Source organism: Phyllostomus hastatus, unplaced genomic scaffold (assembly GCF_019186645.2).
Source record: "Phyllostomus hastatus isolate PE091 unplaced genomic scaffold, TTU_PhHast_1.1 phas_scaffold_345, whole genome shotgun sequence".
NCBI classification, from domain to species: domain Eukaryota; kingdom Metazoa; phylum Chordata; class Mammalia; order Chiroptera; family Phyllostomidae; genus Phyllostomus; species Phyllostomus hastatus.
Window position 1 is genome coordinate 1,108,341 of NW_025334024.1, and position 22,444 is coordinate 1,130,784.

General features: G+C 54.1%; 2 protein-coding genes across 2 annotated transcripts; both read left to right on the forward strand.

Moving 5' to 3' along the window:
• The first annotated feature begins 4,655 nt into the window (after positions 1-4,655).
• Positions 4,656-13,177, forward strand: MVD (mevalonate diphosphate decarboxylase). The gene is made up of 10 exons (XM_045818739.1): positions 4,656-4,794; positions 7,133-7,203; positions 7,613-7,727; positions 8,045-8,194; positions 9,193-9,392; positions 9,721-9,795; positions 10,016-10,234; positions 10,607-10,722; positions 11,667-11,775; positions 12,454-13,177. Exons 1-10 carry the CDS (start codon positions 4,725-4,727, stop codon positions 12,532-12,534), a joined length of 1,206 nt encoding a protein of 401 aa, XP_045674695.1. The 5' UTR covers positions 4,656-4,724; the 3' UTR covers positions 12,535-13,177.
• Positions 13,178-14,363: 1,186 nt separating this feature from the next.
• LOC123806190 (cytochrome b-245 light chain) lies at positions 14,364-22,049 on the forward strand. Its single transcript, XM_045819239.1, has 6 exons — positions 14,364-14,518; positions 19,420-19,489; positions 19,971-20,045; positions 20,255-20,338; positions 20,916-20,997; positions 21,622-22,049. Exons 1-6 carry the CDS (start codon positions 14,461-14,463, stop codon positions 21,838-21,840), a joined length of 588 nt encoding a protein of 195 aa, XP_045675195.1. The 5' UTR covers positions 14,364-14,460; the 3' UTR covers positions 21,841-22,049.
• Positions 22,050-22,444: the final 395 nt, after the last annotated feature.

Genomic DNA, 22,444 nt, shown 5'->3' on the forward strand with positions numbered 1-22,444 from the left:
AATGGGGACAGAGGTTCAGCTGGGAAAGATTAAAAAGCTCTGTGGATGGATGGGGTGACGGTTGCACAACAATGTGAAGACACTTAACAGCACTGAACTGTACACTTAAAAATGGTTAAGATGGTAAATTTTACATTGTGCATATTTTACAATTTTTAAAATGCTTTAAAACAAAAATGGAAACCTAAGAAAGATTGTGGGACATGTAATTCTTTCTTGCTCCTAAGCCTTAAAATTTTAAGCTTTTTCCCCTTCTCTAAAAAGAAATAAGTAAAATCTTAAAAAAAAAAAAGAAAGAAAAGAAAAGAAAAGCCCTGGCTGGTGTGGCTCAGCAGATTGCGTGCCTGCCTGCAAACCAAAGGGTCACTGGTTCCATTCCCAGTCAGGGCACATGCCTGGGTTGTGGGCCAGGTCCCCAGCTGGGGGTGTACAAAAGGCAACCACGAATTCATGTTTCCCTCTTTCTCCTTTTCTTCCCTTCTCTAAAAATAAATAAAATCTTTTTTAAAAAATTTCAAGCTTTACTCCATTTTTGCATGCCCTTTGAGACACTTTATAGGGACAAATTAATGTGTGGATGTATTTTAAAATTCCTGTCATCTGGTTTATAACCCCCACCATGATCCAAAAGCATTAACTCCACAACCTATTTGATAAAAATGTGAATATAGGTAAAACATATGTATTTCACAGTTATTTACCAAAGAGACCCTGTAATGAGTTTATTTCATACGTGTGCATAGGTTGACAGTTCAGGAGGACTTGGGCTGAAGGTGTCAGTGTGAGGATCTGTGTCTAGCCCTCTTTTAGGGTTAAAGGGGCTGTTCATTTAAGGTTCTCCACTAAGTAAGGGAGCTCTTGCCTACATGGCTCAACTGTGAGTATGGTACACAATCATAATAATGAAAACAAGGAACACCCATTTAACTGATTCAGGAGGATGGCGGGGGAAGGAATGTGGTTGGGATGGAAGAGAATTCCTTCTCTCTCCTTAGTGGTAATCAACAGGTGCTATCTAAAACTGGAAGGATGGAAGGATGGAAGGAAGGAAGGAAGGAAGGACGGACAAAAACAGAGGGAAAAAACATGTTATTTAGAAACATGGAGGAAAATAAAAGATTTGAAAGTGGATGCTTGACAAGTGGAACCTGGCGGAAAGCAGACTAAGACAATATTATATATACTTAGTTTGTTCTGGCTACTAGAACAAAAATATACTACAGACAGGGGAGTTTAAGCAACCACCATTGATTTCTCTCAGTTCTGGAGGCTGAAGTCCAAAATCAAGGTGCTGCCAGATTCAGTGCACTGACAGCCTGATTCCTCATTTACAGATTCCTGATCTTCTTGCTGTGTCCTCACATGGTGGAGGTGGGAAGAATGATCTTTGGGCTCTTTTATAAAGACACTAATCCCATTCATGAGGGCTCTGTTAATCACCTCCCAAAAGCCCTACCTCCTGATACTTTGATTATAAGTGATAAAATCAAAGTTACCTGTATAACATAGACAGTATCTGGCACAAAATATATGATTAATAAATGTCTGTGCTTTCTCTTCCATTGCTACCATGCAGAACATAAATTACTGAGGCTCACAGGTGACTTGTCTTCAACCCTTTCCTCCGTAGCTCAGAGGTTAGTTACACCATGACTATTGTCCAAAGCAATCCACCATTAACTCTTCAAAAGAAGTTTGAGAGGATTTGCATGAAAAAGAAAAGTGATTGCAAGAAAAACTTATAATAATCATCTGAAATGCAAGTGTAAACAACAGCCTTGTGCACACTTGATTTCAACAATCAATTCAACTTCCAGAGACAACTTGCCCACAGCTGTCAAAATTACTTCAGGCACATTTCACTTGGCTCAGCGATTCCAAGTCCAAGAATTTCTCCTATAGAAATACTCACACATGCACAAAATGTATGGAAAATCAGCTTATAATATAAAAAAAATAGAAATGACTCAATTGTCCAATAGCAGGGGACAAGTTGTCTACTTATATTATCTCTAGACAACAAAACCAGGGAGCTTCTGTGTACCAAATTGAGATGCTCTCCAAGAAGTACGGAAGTAGAAAAAACAAGGTGAGAAAAAAGCTACATGTTTGTACAGGCATATCTCACTTTTTTTAAATGTTATTTTCCATGCTTCAACATTCAAATTGATTTATTCTTGTATTTCTTTTTTTTAAAGATTTTATTTACTTATTTTTAGAGAGAGGGGAAGGGAGGGAGAAAGAGTGGGAGAGAAACATCAATGTGTGGTTGCCTTTCACTTGCCCCATACTGGGGACCTGGCCCATAATGCAGGCATGTGCCCTGACTGGGAATCGAACTGGTGACCCTTTGGTTTGCAGGCTAGCACATGCATACATTTTACTGCACTTTACAGATACTACATTTTTATCAACATCAAGACAAGACCCTCCACCAGCAAACAGATTATGAGTCGCTAAAAGCTCAAATGTGGTTAGCATTTCTTAGCAAAAAAGCACTTTTAAATTGAGATATATACAGTGTTACATTCATAGAGAACATTTTGATAGTTGGCAGGTGGTTGAGTGAAAAAGGAGAAGGGATTAAGATGTACAAATTGCCAGTTATAAAAAGTTATGGGGCCAGGGGCCCTGGCAGGGTGGTTCAGTGGGCTGGAGCATTGTCCCATACACCAAAAGGTGGCAGGTTCAACTGATGGTTGGGGCACCTATGGGAAGCAAGTGATCAATGTTTCTCTCTCTCTCTAAAATCAATAAATATATCAAGTGAGGATTTAAACATTTTTTTTTAAAAGTCACAGGGCCCTGGCTGGTGTGGCTCAGTGGATTGAGCGCAAAGGATCACCATGGGTTCCATTCCCAGTCAGGGCACATGCCTGGGTTGTGGGCCAGGTCCTCAGTGCAGGGCGCTTGAGAAGCAACCACACACTGATGTTTCTCTCTCCCTCCCTTCCCATCTCTTCCCCTTATTTATTAAAGTAAATAAATAAAATCTTTTAAAAATAGTCATAGGGATGTAAAGTACAGCATAGGGAATACAGTCAATAATACTGGAAAAACTGTGTGGTGTCAGGCAGGTACTAAACTTATGGGGGTGATCACTTTGTAAGTCAGATGTCTAATCACTATGCTGTACACCTTGAACTAACATAATATTGTATGTCAACGGTAATTTTTAAAAAATTATTTTAAAAAGGTACACAGTGGTTTTTTTGACATAATGCTACTGCACAGTTAAGACTACAGTACAGTGTAAACATAACTTTCGTATGTTCTGGAAAATTTTAAAAACTCACATGACTCACCTTATTGCAGTGGTCATGAACCAAACCTGCGATATCTCCAAGGTGTGCCTGTATTTTGCATTAAATGTTGATGGAAAGATACACCCAAAAATCCAATAACAGGGCCCAGCATGGGAGATTTCTTATTACTCTTAATTGTCTTAATATCTTGACTGAAACCTGAACCATTTTAAAGCTAAAAATAAGCTTGTATAAAGGGAAGGGAAAACATGGGGAGTCACTGTTCAATGGGCAAGGAATGTGAGTTTAGAATGATGAAAAAGCTCTGGAGCTGGATGGTGGTGATAATTGCACATCAATGGGAATGTACTTAAAGCCACAGAACTGTGTACTTAACGTGGTTAAAATGATAAAACTTCACCTTATGTGTATTTCTTGTAATCCTCGCCCAAGGGTATGTTTACTGGTTTTAGAGAGAGGAAGGGGAGACAGAGAAACATCCACCGGTTGCCTCCCACTCGCACCAGACCTGGATGGAAGCCGCAGCCTAGGTTTGTGCGCTGACTGGGCATCCCACCCGGCAAACGCCACCCCCACCCACTTTTTTCCCGGTGCCTCGCGCTCCAGCCAACCAAACCACCCGGCCCGGGCACGTTAAGGGTATTTTAGTACAAGAAAAAAAACAATGTACGTATATGTGCAGCAATCCATTTCAACCCTGAAAGAAACAAACCCTTTGCTTATACGGAGCTTTAAAACGGAGTTTGGGGTACAAAGCGCCAGTCTCTGAAGCAGTTTACCCCTTAGCGGCCGCCACCCAGCGGCACTGGTCAGGCCCGGTAACGCGAAGCTCTGGGACCCCCAGGTGGTGGGGCCTGTGCGGAAACGTGGGTTGCGGGACCCCAGACAGAGGGAAGGACCCGGGGCGGCGGGACCGAGACGCCGGGCGTGGCGAGCTGCCCTGCTGGTAGCCTGTTAACCTCTGGCCCCAGGAGCTCGCCGGCCCGGTCACCCGAGTCTTCCGACCCGTGCGGCTGGGATAGCTGGCCTCCGGCGCCCCACCCAGCCTCCTCTCAGCTAGGAAAGCTCTTCAGCTCCAACCTACCCACCGCGTGAGGATACCGGCACCCTCGCTGGGGGTACTTCGTGCGCTAAGGCCGCGGCCCCCCGTTCTAGGCTGCCACCCCGTGCCTGCGCACACCCCTTACCTACCCGCCTACCCGCCAAAGGAGGTGCCGCGCCTGCGCACACTCAGAGCCTGCGCAGAGCCGGCGCCGGTAGGCGGAGGATGAAGGGGCGGGCTCGGCGTCGGCAGCCCATCGTTCGATCCCGCTCATTGGCTGAGAGTTGGAGCTTGGGAAAGACCCGCCACTTATTGGACGACGCTCAAACACCTGGGACTGCGTGGGCCAATGGTCCTGCTGGGGCTTAAGTTCCGACCTTCGGAAGCTGTGGGCTGAGTTCCCTGAGTTCTACGATATGGCTTCGGAGAAACCTCTTGTGGCAGTGACCTGCACCGCGCCGGTCAACATCGCGGTCATCAAGTACTGTGAGTGCGCGGGCCGGGGGCTCAGTCGTGGGGGCGCCGTCAACCCGGCGCGGGGGCCCGGGTCAGGGGACACAGTTCACTCAAGATGTCTATCCCTAAGCTGAGGGGCGGGTGCTCAGCTCCCACGGTCACGCCCACCCCATCCACCTGGGGCCTGCTCTTCATGTCTAGCAAGTTCTCTTTGCAAGAATGGAATCGTTCAGCATGTAACGTTTTGGGATTGGCTCATTTCACTCACTATACTTTCTGGAGGTTCATCCGGGTGGTAGTGGCATCAGTACTTCGTTCCTTCAGTGCTGAGTCCTGTTCCCTGGTGTGGGTGGGTCACAGGTCATACACCCTTTGAAAGGCAACTAGGTTATTTCCAGCGTTGGTCTATGAGAAGTAAAGCTGCTATAAACTTGTGTATGGGTTATCTTTTTAAAAAAAATCTATTTTCAGAGAGAGGGAAAGGGAGGGATAAAGAGAGGGAGAGAAACATCCATGTGCGATGTGCGAGAGAAACATCAGTTGATTACCTCTTACGTGCCCCTAGCCAGGGACCTGGCCTGCAACCCAGGCATGTGCCCTGACTGGGAATCAAACTGGAGACCTTTCTTTCTGTTCACAGGCCAGCGCTTGATCCACTGAGCCCCACCAGCTAGGGCTGTACGGGTTTTGTGTGAACATGAGTTTTCATTTTTCTAGAATAAATGCCCAGGAGTTCAATTGCTGGGTCATAGAGTAGTTGCATGTTTAGTTTTTAAAAGAAACTATTAAATTGTTTTCCCAAGTGGCCATACCATTTTACATTCCCACCAACAATGTATATTGTTTTTTGGCATTTGGTGGTGTTACTGGTTTTTGTTTTAAGTGATACCTCATTGTGGTTTTGGTGTGCATTTTTCTATAGGCCAAGATGGTGAACTTTTATGGGCGTATTTGTCATTTGTGTGTCCTCTGGTGAAATGTGTCTTCTTGTCTTTTGTCCATGTTTTAATTGGATTGTGTGTGTTTTCACCATTGAGGTTTTTTTCCCCAAAATTTCTTTTTTTTTAAGATTTTATTTATTTTATTTTTTAGAGAGGGGAAGGGAGGGAGAAAGAAAGAGAAAGAAACATCACTGTGTGGATGCCTCTGGAGCACCCCCAGCTGGGAATCTGGTCCACAACCCAGGCATGTGCCCTGACTGGGAATTGAACCGGTAACCCTTTGGTTCACAGTCCAGCGCTCAATCCACTGAGCCACACCAGCCAGGGACCACTGAGTTTTTGAGAGTTCATTTTATATTGTAGATACTAACCTTTTGTTGGATATGTGGTTTGCAAATATTTCCCCTCACTCCAAGTAGCTTGTCTTTTCTTCCTCCTAACAGGGTCTCCCAAACAGCCAAAGTTTAAAAAAATTTTGGTGAAGTCCAATGTAAATGGAGTAACTAATGTTATTCCATTTATGGATCATGCTTTTGGTGTTAAATCTAAGACCTCTTTGCCTAGCCTTACATCCTGAAGATTTTCTCCTAAAAGGTTTACATTTTAAATTTAAGTCTATGCTCCATTTTGAGTTATTTTTTGTGTAATGAAACTTGGGTCAAGGTTCATCTGGTGACCTATAAATGTCCAGTTATTCCTACATTTCCCAAAAAGGCTGTCTATCCACTGAATTGCTTTTGCACCTTTGTCAGAAATCAGTTGGGTGTATATACGGGGTCTCTTTCTGGATTCTCATATATCACCTGCCAGGTATGAATCTTTATTATCTCCTGTAGCTCTGCCCATCCCCCCAAACCAAAAGTGAAGCATATTGTGTGTGCTTAACAAAGAGTTTCAAAATTTTCAGAAAGTTTGCTTTGTTTGTCATGAGATGCCAAGAGGAGAAGTGCTTGGCAGAAGTGGAGGCAATTTTGATGGTCTCCAGGGAGTATGAGCAGTGAGATAGATTTAAGGTGCTTTCAGTAACTGAGGTTCTTTCTGTTTGGGTGAAGGCAAAAGCCTAACAATTGAGCATTCAGTATCTACCTGGTAGACACTCCAAGGTGGTTTGTCCAGTGAGCGAAGAAGATAAAACAGAAACAATGAAACAGGAAGATAGCTGGTCTCCAGCTCTGCTTTGGCACCTGGAGCTCAGTGAATTGGGGAGCAATCTGGGAGGGCTTCCTGAAGGTATGGATACAGCAGAAAGAGGACTTAGACTGTGCACTGAGAGAGCAGGGTCTAGGTGAATGGGGAACGGTGCAATGGGAGTGGGGGTGACTAGGGAGCACCATGGGGGAGGTGGGGCTTTGGTGGGTGGAGGCAACAGTGCCCTGGTTTGCAGGGTTGGGAAACTGACCAGCCTTGCCTTGGGTTGTCTGTTTCAGGGGGAAAGCGAGATGAGGAGTTGATCCTACCCATCAATTCCTCCCTGAGTGTCACTTTGCACCAGGACCAGGTTAGTATGGACTGGCAATAAACACCAAAGTAAAAATTAACTAAACTTTTGTTTAACAACTGGTAGCAATAAACCCCTAGCTCACGAAGTGTCTGTTCCATGCCCCAGTGTTAGGAATGCTCCTTGCACCTTCCCCCCAAAGTCACCGCTGAGGTTCTTTCCTTTCACTCTTGTGTCCGGTTCTGCTGTGGGAGATGGAAGCATTGGCCTCATCCTGTGTGGAGAGACCAGGCTCGGAGCCGAGCCTGCCACTGCCTGACTCCCCTCTTGCCTTGGCCTTGAACTCCTGTTCCCAGCAAGTCTGTCCCTGCCCCTGAGTGGGTGACGGTGATAGGCCACGGCAGGAAAGGCCTCCCCAGTGGAAAAGGGTGCCTAGCCCCTGAGGGGGGTCCTGCATTTTCTTCTTCAGTTGAAAACCACTACAACAGCTGTCATTAGCAAGGACTTCACTGAGGACCAGATTTGGATCAACGGCCGGAAAGAGGACATAGGGCAGCCGCGTATCCAGGCCTGCCTGAGGCAGAGTGAGTGGGAGTCCCGCATGGGACATGGGGGACAGTGTCAGCCTGTTCCTTCTCCTTCATTGCTCTGGGTGGAGGCAGAGACCACAGCAGGTGCTGCGGCCTCTGCCCTCCCCACCGGGCTTGGAGAGCCCCCCAGTGGTGGGACATGGGGACACCTGTTAGCATGGCCAGATGTGGGTCTGGGGCTCCTCCCAAGAAGCAGGCTTGCAGGAATTTGGGGGAGATGTCCAGTGTCAGCTGTGCCTCTGACCCACAGCAGGCGAGCTGCCAGGAGTAGGTAGAGCAGCTCTGCCCGGTTGCTGTCTCCCCCTCCACAGTCCGCCACCTGGCCCGAAAGCAGAGGGGTGGTGAGGAGGAGGAGGACCCGCTGCCTGTCAGCCTCAGCTACAAGGTGCACATCGCATCGGTGAATGACTTCCCCACAGCTGCAGGCCTGGCCTCTTCGGCTGCCGGCTATGCCTGCCTAGGTGAGTGCCTACAGGGAGACTCGTGCTCTTGCAGCTTTCGCAGAGCCCTCGGCACGTGCGGCTGAGGCCTTGGTCATCTCCCATCTGAGTGTTAAAATCTCCTGAGTCTCTACATGACAGGAGTCCACCTCAGCCTGGCTTAAGTGTAAAATAGGGACAGTTTCCTGGTTGATGGAACAAAATTCCAAGGGGTACAGCTGTTTCCAGACTCTCCCACAGCCTCACTGGGCATCCATTTCTCTCCCTGGAAGTTCTGGCTTGCTTTCCTCTGCATTGGCTCACTCTCCAGTAGGGCCTGCTCACCTAGGCACAAAGCTGGTCACTAGACCAGCTGGTGGGCATCGGGCCCACACTGTCCTTATAGCCACAGTGGCCTGGTGGAAACTCCAGGGACGATGCTTACTGGCTTGGCTTGGCTTATGTACCTGTGCCTAAACCACCGTTGGGGATGGGTGGTGGGTAAGCCAGGCCAGGAGGGGTGCCAGTGTCTGGGGCAGAGCTCTTGCCTTGTGGACCCCAGCTGTGCATCCTGGCATCAGACCCTTGGCCAGGCCCAGCCCTGCTCTGTCACTCCCAACATGCTGGCTACCCTGGGCATGTACATTCTTTAGGCCCCTGTGCCTTGGTGTCTGCCCCAGATAGCACCCCTAAAAGCCCAATTTTGTGTCACTCCTTGGAGACTCTGGCCCCTCAGCACTTGGTCCTTCAGGTCCCCAAGAGTGGTTCCCCTCCATCGCAGTACCACAGGCTCTAATGGTCTCTATGTCAAGTGTGCACCTTGAGAATGCTGAGTGCGTGGGCACGTAGGGCCGTGCGTGGGTGAGGAAGTGAGTGCTAACCATGAGAGTCAGTGGCTGAAGCTCTGTCATTTCAGAATTTCTTTTACTTTCCTGTAGGGCACGTTCTCGTAGGGTGCTGAGCACAGCATGGGCTAGGACCCCTGTCCCCTGCATATCTTAGTTCCCCTCCCCTGTTCACCCTCCCTCTTGTGCTTACAGCCTACACCCTGGCCCGAGTCTATGGGGTTGAGAGTGACCTTTCGGAAGTGGCCCGTCGGGGCTCGGGCAGCGCCTGTCGGAGCCTATATGGAGGCTTCGTGGAGTGGCAGATGGGGGAGCGGGCTGATGGCAAGGACAGTGTTGCCCGGCAGGTGGCCCCCGAATCACACTGGCCAGAACTCCGAGTCCTCATTCTTGTGGTGAGTGAGACCGCGGTGGAGTGAGGAGTCCTCTCGGGCCAACCTGAGAGCAGGAGGAGATGAGGCTTCGCCTGCCTCTCAGGCCTGCTGTGGGTGACGGGATGGCGGTCTGTGGAGCGCTCAGGAATGACTCCCATGCTCAAGGGGGGCTGCAGGTCTTTACACTGCTGTTCCCAGAACTATATCATCTCCGCCACAGTCCGGAGGCCTCTGTGGTCAGGAGCCCCCACCCTGCTGTCTGTACCAGCTGCGGGGAGGGACAGGACAGGGTGGGTATTTAGGGCTGGGGCCGGGGGATGAGGTCCAGGCCATCTCTCCCTCGGTGCAGGTGAGCGCTGAGAAGAAGCTGACCGGCAGCACTGTGGGCATGCAGACCAGCGTGGAGACCAGCCCCCTGCTCAGGGTAAGGCCGGCACCAGGGCGGGTGCCAGCTCCCCGGGGTACAACCTGCATGTCAGGACACTGGCCAGGCTCCACCCACGTCCTCTGCAGCTGAGCTCCTCTGCTCTGCAGGGTGTGTCAGTGGATGCTGAGGCCTGGGGGAGGCTCTCCCCAGAGCCTGTGCTGTGGCCACAGTGCTGCAAAGCCGCAGGCCCGCACTGGGAAGCACCTTTGCCTTGCAGTTCCGGGCTGAGGCAGTGGTGCCAGCGCGCATGGCAGAGATGATCCACTATGTCAAAGAAAGAAACTTCGAGGGCTTTGGCCAGCTGACCATGAAGGACAGCAACCAGTTCCATGCCACCTGTCTGGACACCTTCCCACCCATCTCTTACCTCAACGACACTTCCAGGCATATCATACACCTGGTGCACCGCTTCAATGCCCACCACGGGCAGACCAAGGCAAGGTGGGCCGGGATAGTGCGGGAAACCCAGAGAGTGGGCCTCAGGCCACGAGTGTCAGTGAGACCAGCACATGCTTGTCCGTGACAAAGCTCCACAGAGTCTGCTTTATGCGCTTGTGTGCAGAGCACCGACAGTTTCTGTCTGTTGCATTTGGTTCCATGACTGTGGGATCTCACCTTGTGCTTAAAAGCACTGGTGTGGCGACCCACCCACCCTGACCCACTCCTGCATTGGTGGGCAAAGGTGCCACAACTCCACTCTGGGGCAGCCCCATGGGCACTGGGAGGCCCTGGGTCTCCAGGCAGACCAGAGGGGCAGAGCCGGGCAGAGCCACTGTGTAGATGTTGACGGTGACAACCTGGGTTCCAGGTGGCATACACGTTTGATGCAGGCCCCAACGCAGTGATCTTTACCCTGGATGACACTGTGGCTGAGTTTGTGGCTGCCGTGAAGCACTGCTTCCCCCCTGAGTCAAACGGAGACAGGTGAGTGTTGTGCCCCCGCATTGAGGAAGCCATGGAGGGAGGGGCAGGGTCTGCTGCTGGGGTCAGGGACGGCTGCACCTAAGGCTGTGGTGCTAAAGGGGGAGTCTTGCAGGAGGTATTGATCCCTTTGGGGGCCACAGGCAGTGTGTCACCAGTGTGTCTTGCCATGAACGCTTCCCCATCACACGTCCCAGCCCTTTGTTCACAGAGACACATACACATGCCTACGGCCTCATGGCTCCTGTGTGGACAGTGACTGCAGCCCCACCCTGGGGACAGAGCACTTGGATGTTCCCTTCCCGTTGTATTAATGGTCCCTCCTGAGTGTGGGACACCCTCCTGCTGGGGCTGCTGGAAGGAGGGGGCTGTTGTACCTGTTTCTGTATCTGGGGCAGCACTACACTGTGGGCAGTGCTGATGGCTAGAGGGTGGGCGGCCAGCATGCTAACTTCCTCACCAAGTGGAACGGCCACGATAGCCTTGGAGGCCGGTGGTCCCCCATCAGAAGCTCTGTTCTCACTGCCCTTGTCCCCGCAGAGGGTGGCGTGCAGAGGAACATGGTGGTGGGCTCGTGCTCGAACTGAGGCATCTTCTTCTTGTTACCCCACTGGGCAGAGCGATAGCCATGGGCCATGGACGAGCCCCAATCTCGGGGAGGTTTCCTGAAACCAGCCCTTCACAGTGGCCCCAGCTTGTCCCTTGGTCACTCCAGTGCAGTTTTTTGTGCGGATGGTCAAAGACAGTTGGAAATGGAAAGTTCAGGAGGAACATGGACATTCATTGTTGTGCGACCAGCAGTTCTATGTGGTTCCAGAAGGGTGTGTCACCCCAGAAGAAGCCCCGTTCCCATTGGCAGTCACACCCCTTCTGGTCTGATCTGCATGTCCTCCACAGCACAGCTCCCGTTGGTGGGCACACAGCACACCCTGCCTTCCTTCCCCCAGGTTTCTGAAGGGGCTGCCTGTGGGGCCGGCCCCACTCTCAGACGAGCTCAAAGCTGCACTGGGCATGGACCCCACTCCCGGCGGCATCAAATACATCATTGCCACTCAGGTGAGTCCTGGCACCGGGACTCACAGATCCCTCAGCCCGGGATCTGGGGCCCCCGCGGCCCCGCACCCCTGGGGAAGTGCCCACCCAGCGCATAGGCTTCACGGCCCTGGACCAGTGTGGCCACCAGGTGAAGGGGTTCCCTGCACCCTGGCTCCATCTGGGATGGGAAACTGAGTTGTTAAGATCGACAGCAAAAGTAGGAGCGCCGTTCTTCCGTTTCCGAGGCATCTGCTGCACTTGTTGGTTTCACTTGGTCTTGAGGTGGACGTTTCAGGACATGTTGTGACTTGTGGGCCACTGGTCTTGGTGTGGACATTTCCGGACACACTGACTCGTGAGGCCACGAAGAAGGAGTTCCCAATGATGAGGGGAGAGGGAGGGGGTGGGAGTGGAGACTCAGGGATCCTGGGGACCCTCAGGCCTCACCCACGGGAAGCAGATTGGGATCGTTGCTCAGAGTGGCTGAGCCAGGGCTTCACTCAGGTCACCCGATTCCAAGTCCTTGTGACATCCTGTGCCCAGGCCCCAGTCTCTACCCTTCGCACCAGTCTGTGTAACTGACGGCTCTCCCTGCAGGGTCAGGGTGTCGTCACACAGTGGTCAGTTTCCCTGCAAGGGCGGGTGTACACCTGTCCCTCCCTGTCACCCCAATTTGACATTGATTTCTCTTCCTGCCAGGTGGGGCCTGGGCCTCAAATGCTGGACCAGCCTCATGCTCACCTCCTGGGCCCTGACGGCCTGCCAAAGCCAGTGGCTTGACCCTCCTCAACGGGAACCCTGGCTGCCACTTGGAGAAGGGACTGCTTCGTTGGGAATGGGGTGCTGTGTGTGGTGGCAGCTGTGCCCTGCTTGTTGGGACCAGTGGGTAGGCACCTGGCCCCGGGCTAGGAATTGTGCTGTGGCTAAGTGTGGGCAGTGGGGTGACAACCTACAGACCCCCAGGTGGCCAGGAGCAGGCCCCCCACCAAGTGCCTCAGCTCCCCCACCAGTGCTGTGCTGAGATGAGGCATAGGGTGACATGTGGGACCTGGTACATCCAGCAATAGGGGTGAGCGGCCGGGGTGTTCCCCACGAAGGACCTCTGACCCTGAGCTCTGGGGCCACTCCCACTGCCTAAACAGGACCTCTTCCACCTGAGATGATGGGGCATCAGTGTCCCTCTTTGGAACTGGAGGACTGATCACTGTTCGGGGGCAACCGCTGCAGACTTAGGACCCTCAGAGCAGGACGGTCATTCTAGCTCCTCTGCCGACCTCTGTCCGCTGGGTGTGGATAGCACGTTTCTCCATAAAAGACCAGGAGTGTGTCTCCGGTGGGAGGTGGGAGAGTAGCCCCAGACGTATGGTCACACAGGAGCCCCATCGACTGGCCACTAGGAATAAAGCCAGAGTTGCTGACAGGGCCTGGCGTGCTTGTGTGGAACCAGTGTTGCTGTGTGGGCAACAGGCGGCACTCATCGGGAGGTGGGGAGGCCATGGCCATGTGCCTCCTCCTGCAGGACCGGGGAACCTGGAACTTGCCCATTCACTGGCTTGCTCTTGAGGAAGCTGCCTTCTGACCCAAAGTGCCCCTTCAGTTGCCCAGCCCTGTGGTGGGGTGTTCAGCACTCAGCCTCCCCCATGGCCATGGGCCACACTAGGTGGCTGACAGGGTCACCAGGACTCCGACAGGTGTGGGGACCTCGTTTTGGTCTGGTTTTATGTTTCCAGCACGCAGGGGGAAGCACGTGTGCAGGAAGGAGCACCAATTTGGGATGGTTTGAATCCCAGAAGCTTAGGGTTTCTGGAACCCAGGAATGGCTGTTACGTTAATTTTCCATTAGCGCACAGGTCAGTGCACTCTTCCCCACTCCCCTGGGAGGGTCAGGTGCTGCTGCTGGCACATAAGGGGGTGGGCAGAAGGAGATGACAAGTGGGCAGGAACTAGCATCCCTACATTCTAGGTTTCCCCAGCTCTGCACACCTTGCCCCCCTCCCCTAAGTGAGTCCTGTCAGCAGAGGGCTGCCCACCACACCCTGGCTAGCCCAGGGCCGGCATGGGGTGGGCCTGCCACTGTCTTAGGAGCAGACATTGACTTCCATGGAGGAGCCCCCCAGGCTCAGAGGCTCTTGTCTGAGGCCCTTCTCCCTGGAGGAGAGCTCCCCTGTGGGCATGGTGAAGGCCCTGAACCTTCAAGCCCTTCTAGGAACCTCTTCTGAAGAAGCCCATGTTGGCACCTGTAAGGAGCTCGGCATTCTGGGGGGACTCTGCCCGCAGAAGCAGGTGTCTTCCTCACTGGGTTCCCCCTCCCCTGTGCTCACAGGAGCAACCTTAGGACGCTCCAGGTTGGCCCGGGGCGGGGCTGGCAGTACAGGCGCCTGGCATCAAGCAGGCATCCGAGTGGGAGGGGCCCCGCAGTTCGCTAGCGGGTGCTGGAGGTGGTGAGCCAAGAAGGTATGGGGGGCCGGGCAGGCCTCCCGAGGACCCGGTCAACCTCGGTGCCGGGTTCCCCCCAGTCCTCTTTCCAGGGGGCGGGGCCGGAACCCGAGAGGCGAAGCCTTTCGGCCTGGCGGGGCGGGGCGGGGCTGGGGGTGGGCAGACCCCGGGAAGCTAAGGGGCGGGAGGTGGTGCCGGAACTCCGGGCTGGGAGTTGGCGGTCGAGCGGGGTTCAGTGTCCCAGCCAAGCCAGCCGTGTCGGCAGTCAACATGGGGCAGATCGAGTGGGCCATGTGGGCCAATGAGCAGGCGCTGGCGTCCGGCCTGAGTGAGTGCGCCGAAGCTCGGCACTGGGACCGGGGCCGGGGCAGGACGGGACGGGCTGGAGATGGGGACGTGGGGAATCAGCGACCCATGGCTGTGGGCTGGGGCAATTGGGGCGCCGGGACCCCAGGGCGCTGCGAGGGACGGGGTGGGCTGGAAACGGGGCGAGGATCCAGAGTCCTGAGGGGTCAGAGGCTCCGGGCTGCGGGCCGGGAGGCGTGAGCTGAAGCCCAGAGGTGGGGGGCCCGAGAGTCCTGCAGAGTCCTGCAGGGACCTGCAGCTGCGGGGCGGGGAAATGGACCTGCGGCAGGCTGGGGTTGGGGGGCGGCCGGGCGGTGGGAGACGTTGGGCTGCGGAGGTTGTCCGGAGACGCCCCTGCAGATTCGTCTGCTTCGTCCCCTCCCTCTTCTGTTGCCCTCTCTTCACCCCTCCACCCTGCCCAGACCTCCTGCCCATAGAGGAAGTTGCGGCCAGGGTGGAAGAGGCTGTCGTCCAAGGTGGTTTCCAGCGAGTTACTGCTCTCCAGGATTGGGAAACCTGGGCAGGACCCCCTGACCCCCCGCCTCTCCAACCCTGGAGTGGGCTTCTGCCCAGGGGGTGCCTGCCGGGCGCTCCCTCTCTGGCCCTGGGCTTTCACCAGACATCTAAAAAACGCTCATAGGGACCCCTCCTAGCTCCGCTTCCAGAGACTGCTTCTGGGGAAGGATGACAGGCCCCCGTCACCCTGAACCTGTGCTCGGAGCCCTGGGGAAAGCACAGTGGGGTCTGCACCCCTGTGCTGCACTGGGAAGGGGAACCGCCCAGGAGGGGCTGAGGGAAGAGGAAGTGGCCCAGAAGCTCTGTCCGCCTCTGGGGATCTGCCACTCCCAGGAAGGACCTGTACCCCATGGAAGTGTGTGTGGGGGAAGACTGTGGAGAATGGGGTAATGAGGAGGGTCCCAGCCCACCACCATTTCCCCTGAGACCCAGCCGGAAGCACCCCCGCCACTGGTGGGCTGGAGGAGCCTGGCGAAGCTGTGGGAGGGAGGGAGGGAGATGTAGAGGAAGTCCCTCTGGCCTTGAACTGTGAGGTCGCATTTTGAGGTGGGCAGCTTGGGGCATGAGACCCAGTGGTCTGCTCTGTGTCGAAGCAGATCATCCCCCAGTGGGTCAGATCCTCCTCACTTGTCCCTAGAACTGACCCCAGGCTGTCCCCGTGCCTGGCTGTAAGGCCTTAGATGGCTGAAGACCAGCCTGCCTTTCTCCAATAGCTCCCAAACCCCTGTCCCACCCCCAGGAAGTAGAAGGTGACAGAGGACACCAGATTCTCTGTGAGAATCCTGGGGTCTAGTCCCAGTGGGTGCAGACAGGGACACTCCTGGTGTCCCGTTCATGGCATGCCTGCTGTGTGCAGGCTGTCCCTTCCTTGACGTAGCTAATGTTCAGTGTTGTGAGGCCAGTGCAGTTCTTAATCCACTTGACATTGAAGTCGAGTCCTAGAGAACTCGGAGCTCTGGCCCCATCCCCTCCACCATGAAGTGAGGCAGCTTGTTGGAAGTTCTTCTGGGGCCCTTCCCACTCTGAGTTCCCCCCTTGCTGACTTTTTTTACTGACTCAGAATGGACTGCAGCCACCAGGGACTGTCGGGCCTGGCTGGGCCCTACCAGCAGATGCATCCAGCAGGCTTCTTTTTTGTTATAGAAAACCCCATCCAATCACAGCATGTCACCTCCTGTCGAAAACACTGCAGTGGATCTCACTGGGAAGAATCAAAGCCAGATTCTGGCTGTTGTGCCCCTGCCCCCTCCCCGCACTGTCACTGCAGTTGCACAGGCCTCCTTTCTATCCCCGGATCTCCTGGGAACACGCCAGGGCCTTTGCAGAAGCAACACCCCCATCCGAAGCACCCATGGCCGGCTCCTCCATTCGTCTCTGAGAAGTCTTTCCAGAGCACCTGGAAATCTCTGTCACAGTCCCCTGTTCTAGCTCACCACTCTCTGGTGTTTATTTCTGTTCCCTCCTAGACACCGTAGCCCATGCGAACAGGGGCCTTACCTGCCCCGTCCCTTGCACCTGTGAGAGATCCGCTACACAGCAGAGCTGCCAGCCTCATGCCTCCCTGGCCAGCCAGTGGCCGCTTTGCCCAGCGTGAGAAAACGACACCCCCAGAGATGAGTAGACGCACACTGATTGAACGTGCAGGGAGAGTACCCTTCCCTCCCAACTCAGAGGAGTGCTGATGAGCAAACTGAAGAGTAATTGCGTAGCTGAGCTTAACTCCAACAATAGGAAATCTGGCCATAAAAGCACAGTGAGGTTCCCAGGACGTGGGGCTAGGGCAGAAGGAAGGGGCACCTGGGAAATTGGGACCAACAGGGGCTCAGGCTTTTACCTAGTGGGATTTACGGGCCCCATTGTAAAAAAAAAAAAAAAAAAAGGGAGGCTGAAATGAACTGTATGCCTCAGGTCGGAGCCAGGAAGGGCTGCCTGTACAAGAACCCGACTAGAAAACTCTCCCATCCAAGGAAGCCTGTCATTTGCTGTTAGAACCTGGATGAGTAAAGTCACGAACAAGACAGAACCTCCAGAGACTTAGGCCTGGGCTGTGCATGGGGTGAGGGCTGAATCCTACCCTGTGCTGCAAGGACCGACAGCCAAGAAATTCAGATAAACTGGATCCAGGACTGGAGAAGCCCATCGGCCCCATGCAGAGGCAAATGTGAAACTGTTCTGTAAGGGCAGTTCCTCCACCAGGGCACACAGACTGCTGCAGGAAGACAGGCCCTGTGGGTGCAGCTGGCAAACGTCCCGCCATTTGAGGAAGTAGACACCAGGCGGGCGAATGTGCCTCCTTAGCGTCAGAACTACCAGTGCCATGAGGAAGAGACTCGAGAATATGGGTACAGACATGTAGGTATGTTAAAACTGTTCAAGGAGATAAAGGAATAGAAAATTATACAGGGTGATGCAAAAATGACTAATATAGGATGTCTAGAAATAAAATATAAAGCCATTGAGGGTTAATTGAATCAAGCACAGTGTAGAGGTGAAGAGAGACTTAGTGACGTGGAAGGTGGGTCTGAGGACACCACCGAGTGTGGCTGAGTGAAGCTGAGTCGTGTGCAGGACCCCACACCTACAGGATGGCATTTCCAGAGGGAAGAATCAATGGCATGAAAAGAGGCAACACAGAAGGGAAATTCCAAAATTGAAGGAGGAAACAATGTTCCTTCCAGAATAAAGGCATTTGTTTAAGTTCCTTCTGAGACACATTGTAATGGAAATACATACCATTGAAGGAAATCGCCAAATTTACCAGCTAATAAAGTGAATTAGTATCAGACTGATGTCAGACTTTTCATCATCAATAATAGATGCCAAAAGACAATGAGATAATGTCTTTGGTGTTGAGACAAAAAACATGAATTTAGTATCCAGATAAACTATTATTCCAGCCAGAATGAGGGCATTTTCAGGTATCCAGAGAGATGCTGCTAAGGGAACCTCACGGAAAGGACTACTGAAGGATGTACTTCAACAAGAGAGAAGTTAAATATAGAAGAAAGGAAGGGGATGCAGGAATGAAGACATTGGTGACTAAGTATTGACTGTAAATAATTAATGGGTAATTTAGGGGGTGAGATTGAAGTTAAATGTTTTGAAGTCCACTTGTGGTTCAGGAAAGGGAATTTTAAAATTAAAGTTTAATCAAGCCAGCAGGAGGAACAACAAAAACACTTGGTAAAGAGAAAACAAAATAAAATAAATTCCAATTACCTGCAATCACAGCCAATAAAATCTGTTAAATTCACTATCAGATTGGTTAAAATATTAAAAATTCAGTTACATCAGCCTATTTGTAATAGCCCCAAACTAGAAGCAATCAAATTTCCCAAAGACAGAAGGATGGATAAATTGTGGTTGATTCACACAATAGAAAACTTCATGAAAAGAATGAGCTAGTGACCCATTCAAACCCTGTGAATGACCCGGACAGCCTTTGGTCGAGCATAGAAGCCAGATCAAAGGTTCCAGAGTGGACTTGACTGGGCACAAGAGAGCTTTCCGGGAAGGTGGGAATCTTGACTTGGGTGGAGGTCATACGGGGGTGCACATGTGAGAAGTCATCAAGCTTACGCCTTTCTTTTATTGTATGTAATAATTATACCTCAAGACTTGCTAGAAATTCTGGGGGTGGGTACACAACAGTGTGAATGTACTTAATGCCACTGAACTGTTCACTGTAAGACGGCTAAAATGGAAAATTGTATGTCCATTTTACCACAATAAAAAAAATATGTCTTGGGAGAAAAGACCCAGCAGGACCACACAGAGCTGGAAGTAAAGGGGCGGAAGAGCTGACAGGTCCGAACCAAAGGAGGGTGTAGGAGTAGCAGCATCAGACAAACCGGAATGGGGTGAGACACAGGAGCGGGGCAGACAGGAACCATGCAGTGAGGAGAGGCTGTCCGCACAGCCGACGCAAAATCCACAGTCAACGATGTGGTCTTTAAATGCAAAACCTCAGGATGACGGGGTCAGAGAGCTCAAGAGTGAGTGACCAGGCTGCAGTCCAGGCTCCTCCTGCCCAGGGCTGCGAGGCAGCCTCTCCCACCCCAGCTCCAGGGATGCAGGCCCGGCTCCACCAGCTTCAGCCCCTTCCCCTGCCACGTGCCACTTCCTCGGGGAAGGCATCCTCCATTATCTGCAGGTGCCTGCAGCCGCCTGGGTCCCCTGCTGGGCAAAAGGGTTGACAGACTGGAGGGCAGCTTGTGGTGGTCTGTTGGCCCAGCTGTGGAAGGGGGGTGCACAGGGGGAGGTGGTGGTCAGAGCCCCCTGTGGATCCCAGCCCCTCGGGGAGGGGGTGGAGGCAAGTCTTTCCCATGGGCAGGGGCTCCTACTAACCCACTTTTCTTCTGCCCACAGTCCTCATCACAGGCGGCATCGTGGCCACTGCTGGCCAGTTCACCTTGTGGTACTTCGGCGCCTACTCCATGTATCCTCCCACGGTAGACCCAGCGGGTGGGTGGCACCACCAGGTGCTGGTGGCCTGGGGATGGAGATGCCACTGCCTCCGTGGCTCAGCACTTTACAGTTTCACAGTGCTGCTCACACACCTGCTCCCTTTAGACTCAGCAAGTGGGCTCAGCTGCAGTTTTGGAAGCCGAGGCTCAGCAGGGAAGGGACTGGTCTTGTGCCCGGCGAGGAACAGGAGGTGTCACACCCCCAGGGATCCTCTCTGAACCCTCTTTTATCAGTTGCCCTGTTGCCTGGCTGTTCCGGGCCCTCTGAAACCCAAGACAGGCAAGGGAGAGGGAGGGTGCAGGACCGGCAGCCTAGTGGCCAGACCTGTGGGATCCCGCCTGCCTATTCCCCCCGTGTGGCTCCAGGTGGCACTTGCATCTGTCTGTTTCTCAGCAGAGGGGCTCACGCGGCCCCTCAGGCTGGGCCGGGCTGTTCCTTAACCGCAGCTTCAGTGTAGCAGGCGTGTTCGTCTGCCTGCTGGAGTACCCCCGAGGGAAGAGGAAGAAGGGCTCCACCATGGAGAGATGGTCAGTACCCCCTGCCCTCAGTCCAACCCAGGGGCTGCTCGAACCCGCAAGGGTGGGACAATCAGCCAGGGGTGCTGCGGGAGCTGGGCCCGTCCCTCGGAAGCTCCGGGTCCTTGAGGGGACAGCAGCCAGGGTGCTTTGGGGCAGCGTGGGTGTGGGGGTGCCAGGCAGGACCCAATCCATCTTCCCTCCCTCCTCACTCGGCCTAGCGGACAGAAGTACCTGACAAAAGTGCTGAAGGTGTTCGGGCCCCTCTCCAGGAATTACTACTTCCGGGCCTTCCTGCACCTGGGGTGAGTCCTGCCCACCCTTGGGCTCCGGAGGGCCCTGGTGCTCCTCCCCACGGGCCTGGCCTGGCGGACTGCACAGGAGCACTAGGGGCAGGGCAGGTCCCTCTCAGCCCAGCTGTTTTCCAAACAAAACCCAGGCCCCAGGTTTTGCCGGAGGCCCCCCCAAACCTGTATCCATCATCTCCTCCTGCTTAACAATTCCCCCCAAACCCTAATGATGGGGGGGGCGGGGTGCAGCTGGGCAGCCTGCTGCCTCACACGCGAGTCTGGTGGTGACTGCAGAGGCCAGCACATCCTCCTGCCCCTGCTGCTGCGTGGGCCTCCCCCTAGCATGGGGGAGGGGCCGGGGTCAAGGGTTCCAATGTAGTTAAGGTACAAGTCAAGGCGGAGGACAGCTCCAGGGACCCGAACTTAAAAGCCCAGCCTTGGCAGGGCCAGGTGTGCCCTCCGTCCACAGTCCTGGGGACAGCACACTCACGGTCTGTTTCGTAGCAAGATCTTAGGCCTCTGCCTAAGACCTGGAGCTCCCTCGGACTGCTCTTCTGAGCCTCCCATCCCCCCACACCCACCCCCTCCCCAGGCTGTCGGTACCAGCTGGCGTCCTGCTTGCCACCATCCTGGGGACAGCCTGCTTGGCCATAGCAAGTGGCATCTATCTGCTGGTGAGTGGTGTCGTCTGTGGTTAGCCCTGCTGATGCTTGACGCCTTGGCCCCTGCAGCTGCCTGCAGGCCGAGCCAAGGCCAGGAGCCGGTGTCCGTCCCCGTGGGATGGGGCCGGGAGTGACTGCATTTCAGCAAGTTCCCTGGTGCACGCTCTTCACTCCCCAGTAGGCCCGGGCGCCCTCGGGGAGGCTCCAGGCCGGGTGGGTCCAGGCCGAGTGGGAGCTGGCCCTCCACGGCTCTCCTGAGCCCCTACCACCCTGAGTGCTGCCTGCCTCGGGACTCACCGTGATGGCCACGCTGGCCTGGCCTGCCTGGCCTACTCCTGGGGGCGCTCTGGGAGCGTGCACCTGGAAGTGGCTTCCAGGGAACCTTTCAGAAACACAGGAGTCCATGCCCCTCCTGCTGGCAGGGTCCCTCTTGACATGGTGGAATAACCCCAGTTTGGGGTCAGGCAGAGCCTCCGGCCAGCCTCTTAACCTCTGAGCCACAGCCCCTGCAGGTCTAATGGGATTCAGTCTGAGTTCTGTTCTGTGCCCTGGTAGGGGTGTGGGAGTGCAGGGGTGGGGCCAGGCTGGGCGTGGGCCCTGGAGGCCCCCAGAGCCCAGCCCCTCTGTTTCGGGCAGGCGGCCATCCGTGGTGAGCAGTGGATTCCCATTGAGCCCAAGCCCAAGGAACGGCCACAGGTCGGGGGCACCATCAAGCAACCACCTAGCAACCCCCCACCCCGGCCCCCAGCTGAGGCCCGAAAGAAGCCCAGTGAGCAGGAAGAGGAGGCAGCAGCAGCAAGGGGCCCCAGCGGCCCCCATGAAAACCCTGTGCCAGTGACCGATGAGGTCGTGTGACCAGTGCCGCCGACTGCTCCCTGAATGGCCGCTGTCTTGTGTAGCTTTTGGGGGGGCACCATCCAGACCCCAAGAGCAGCCCCTAACCTGCCTGGCAGAACCATAGGCCCTCTTCTGCTGTCATTCCCAGAAGCCTGTCATCTTTCTCCATGGCACCTGAAATCACGGCGCTTTTTCTATTCCATGAAATAAAGTCTCTGGAATTCCAAGTATTTGAGTTTCTACTCTAGAAATGAAGTCCCCAGGCCTGGGAGGAGGGAATGTGTGCCCCCCCGCCCGAGAGCTTTCCTGGACCTGCCAGACTCACCTTGTGGAGCCCCCTGGTCCCACCCCAGCAGCTGAGTGCAGCGGGAGTGCAGGTGAGCGAGGGGAGGCCCCGGGGGAGCCCCGCGGGCCTTCACCTTGGTGTCGGCCAGGCCAGCTGTGGGGGCGCCGGGCCTGCCCTTGCCTCTCCAGTCCTCAGGCTGCAAACACACACACCAAACATCTCTCGCTCTTTCTCTCTCCTCTCCTCTCTCTCCAGGAGGGGGCCAGACATGGCCTTCCTAGGTACTGTCTTTTGCTCCCTAGTGGGGAGCCCAATGGCCCCCAAGCTTTGCCTGGC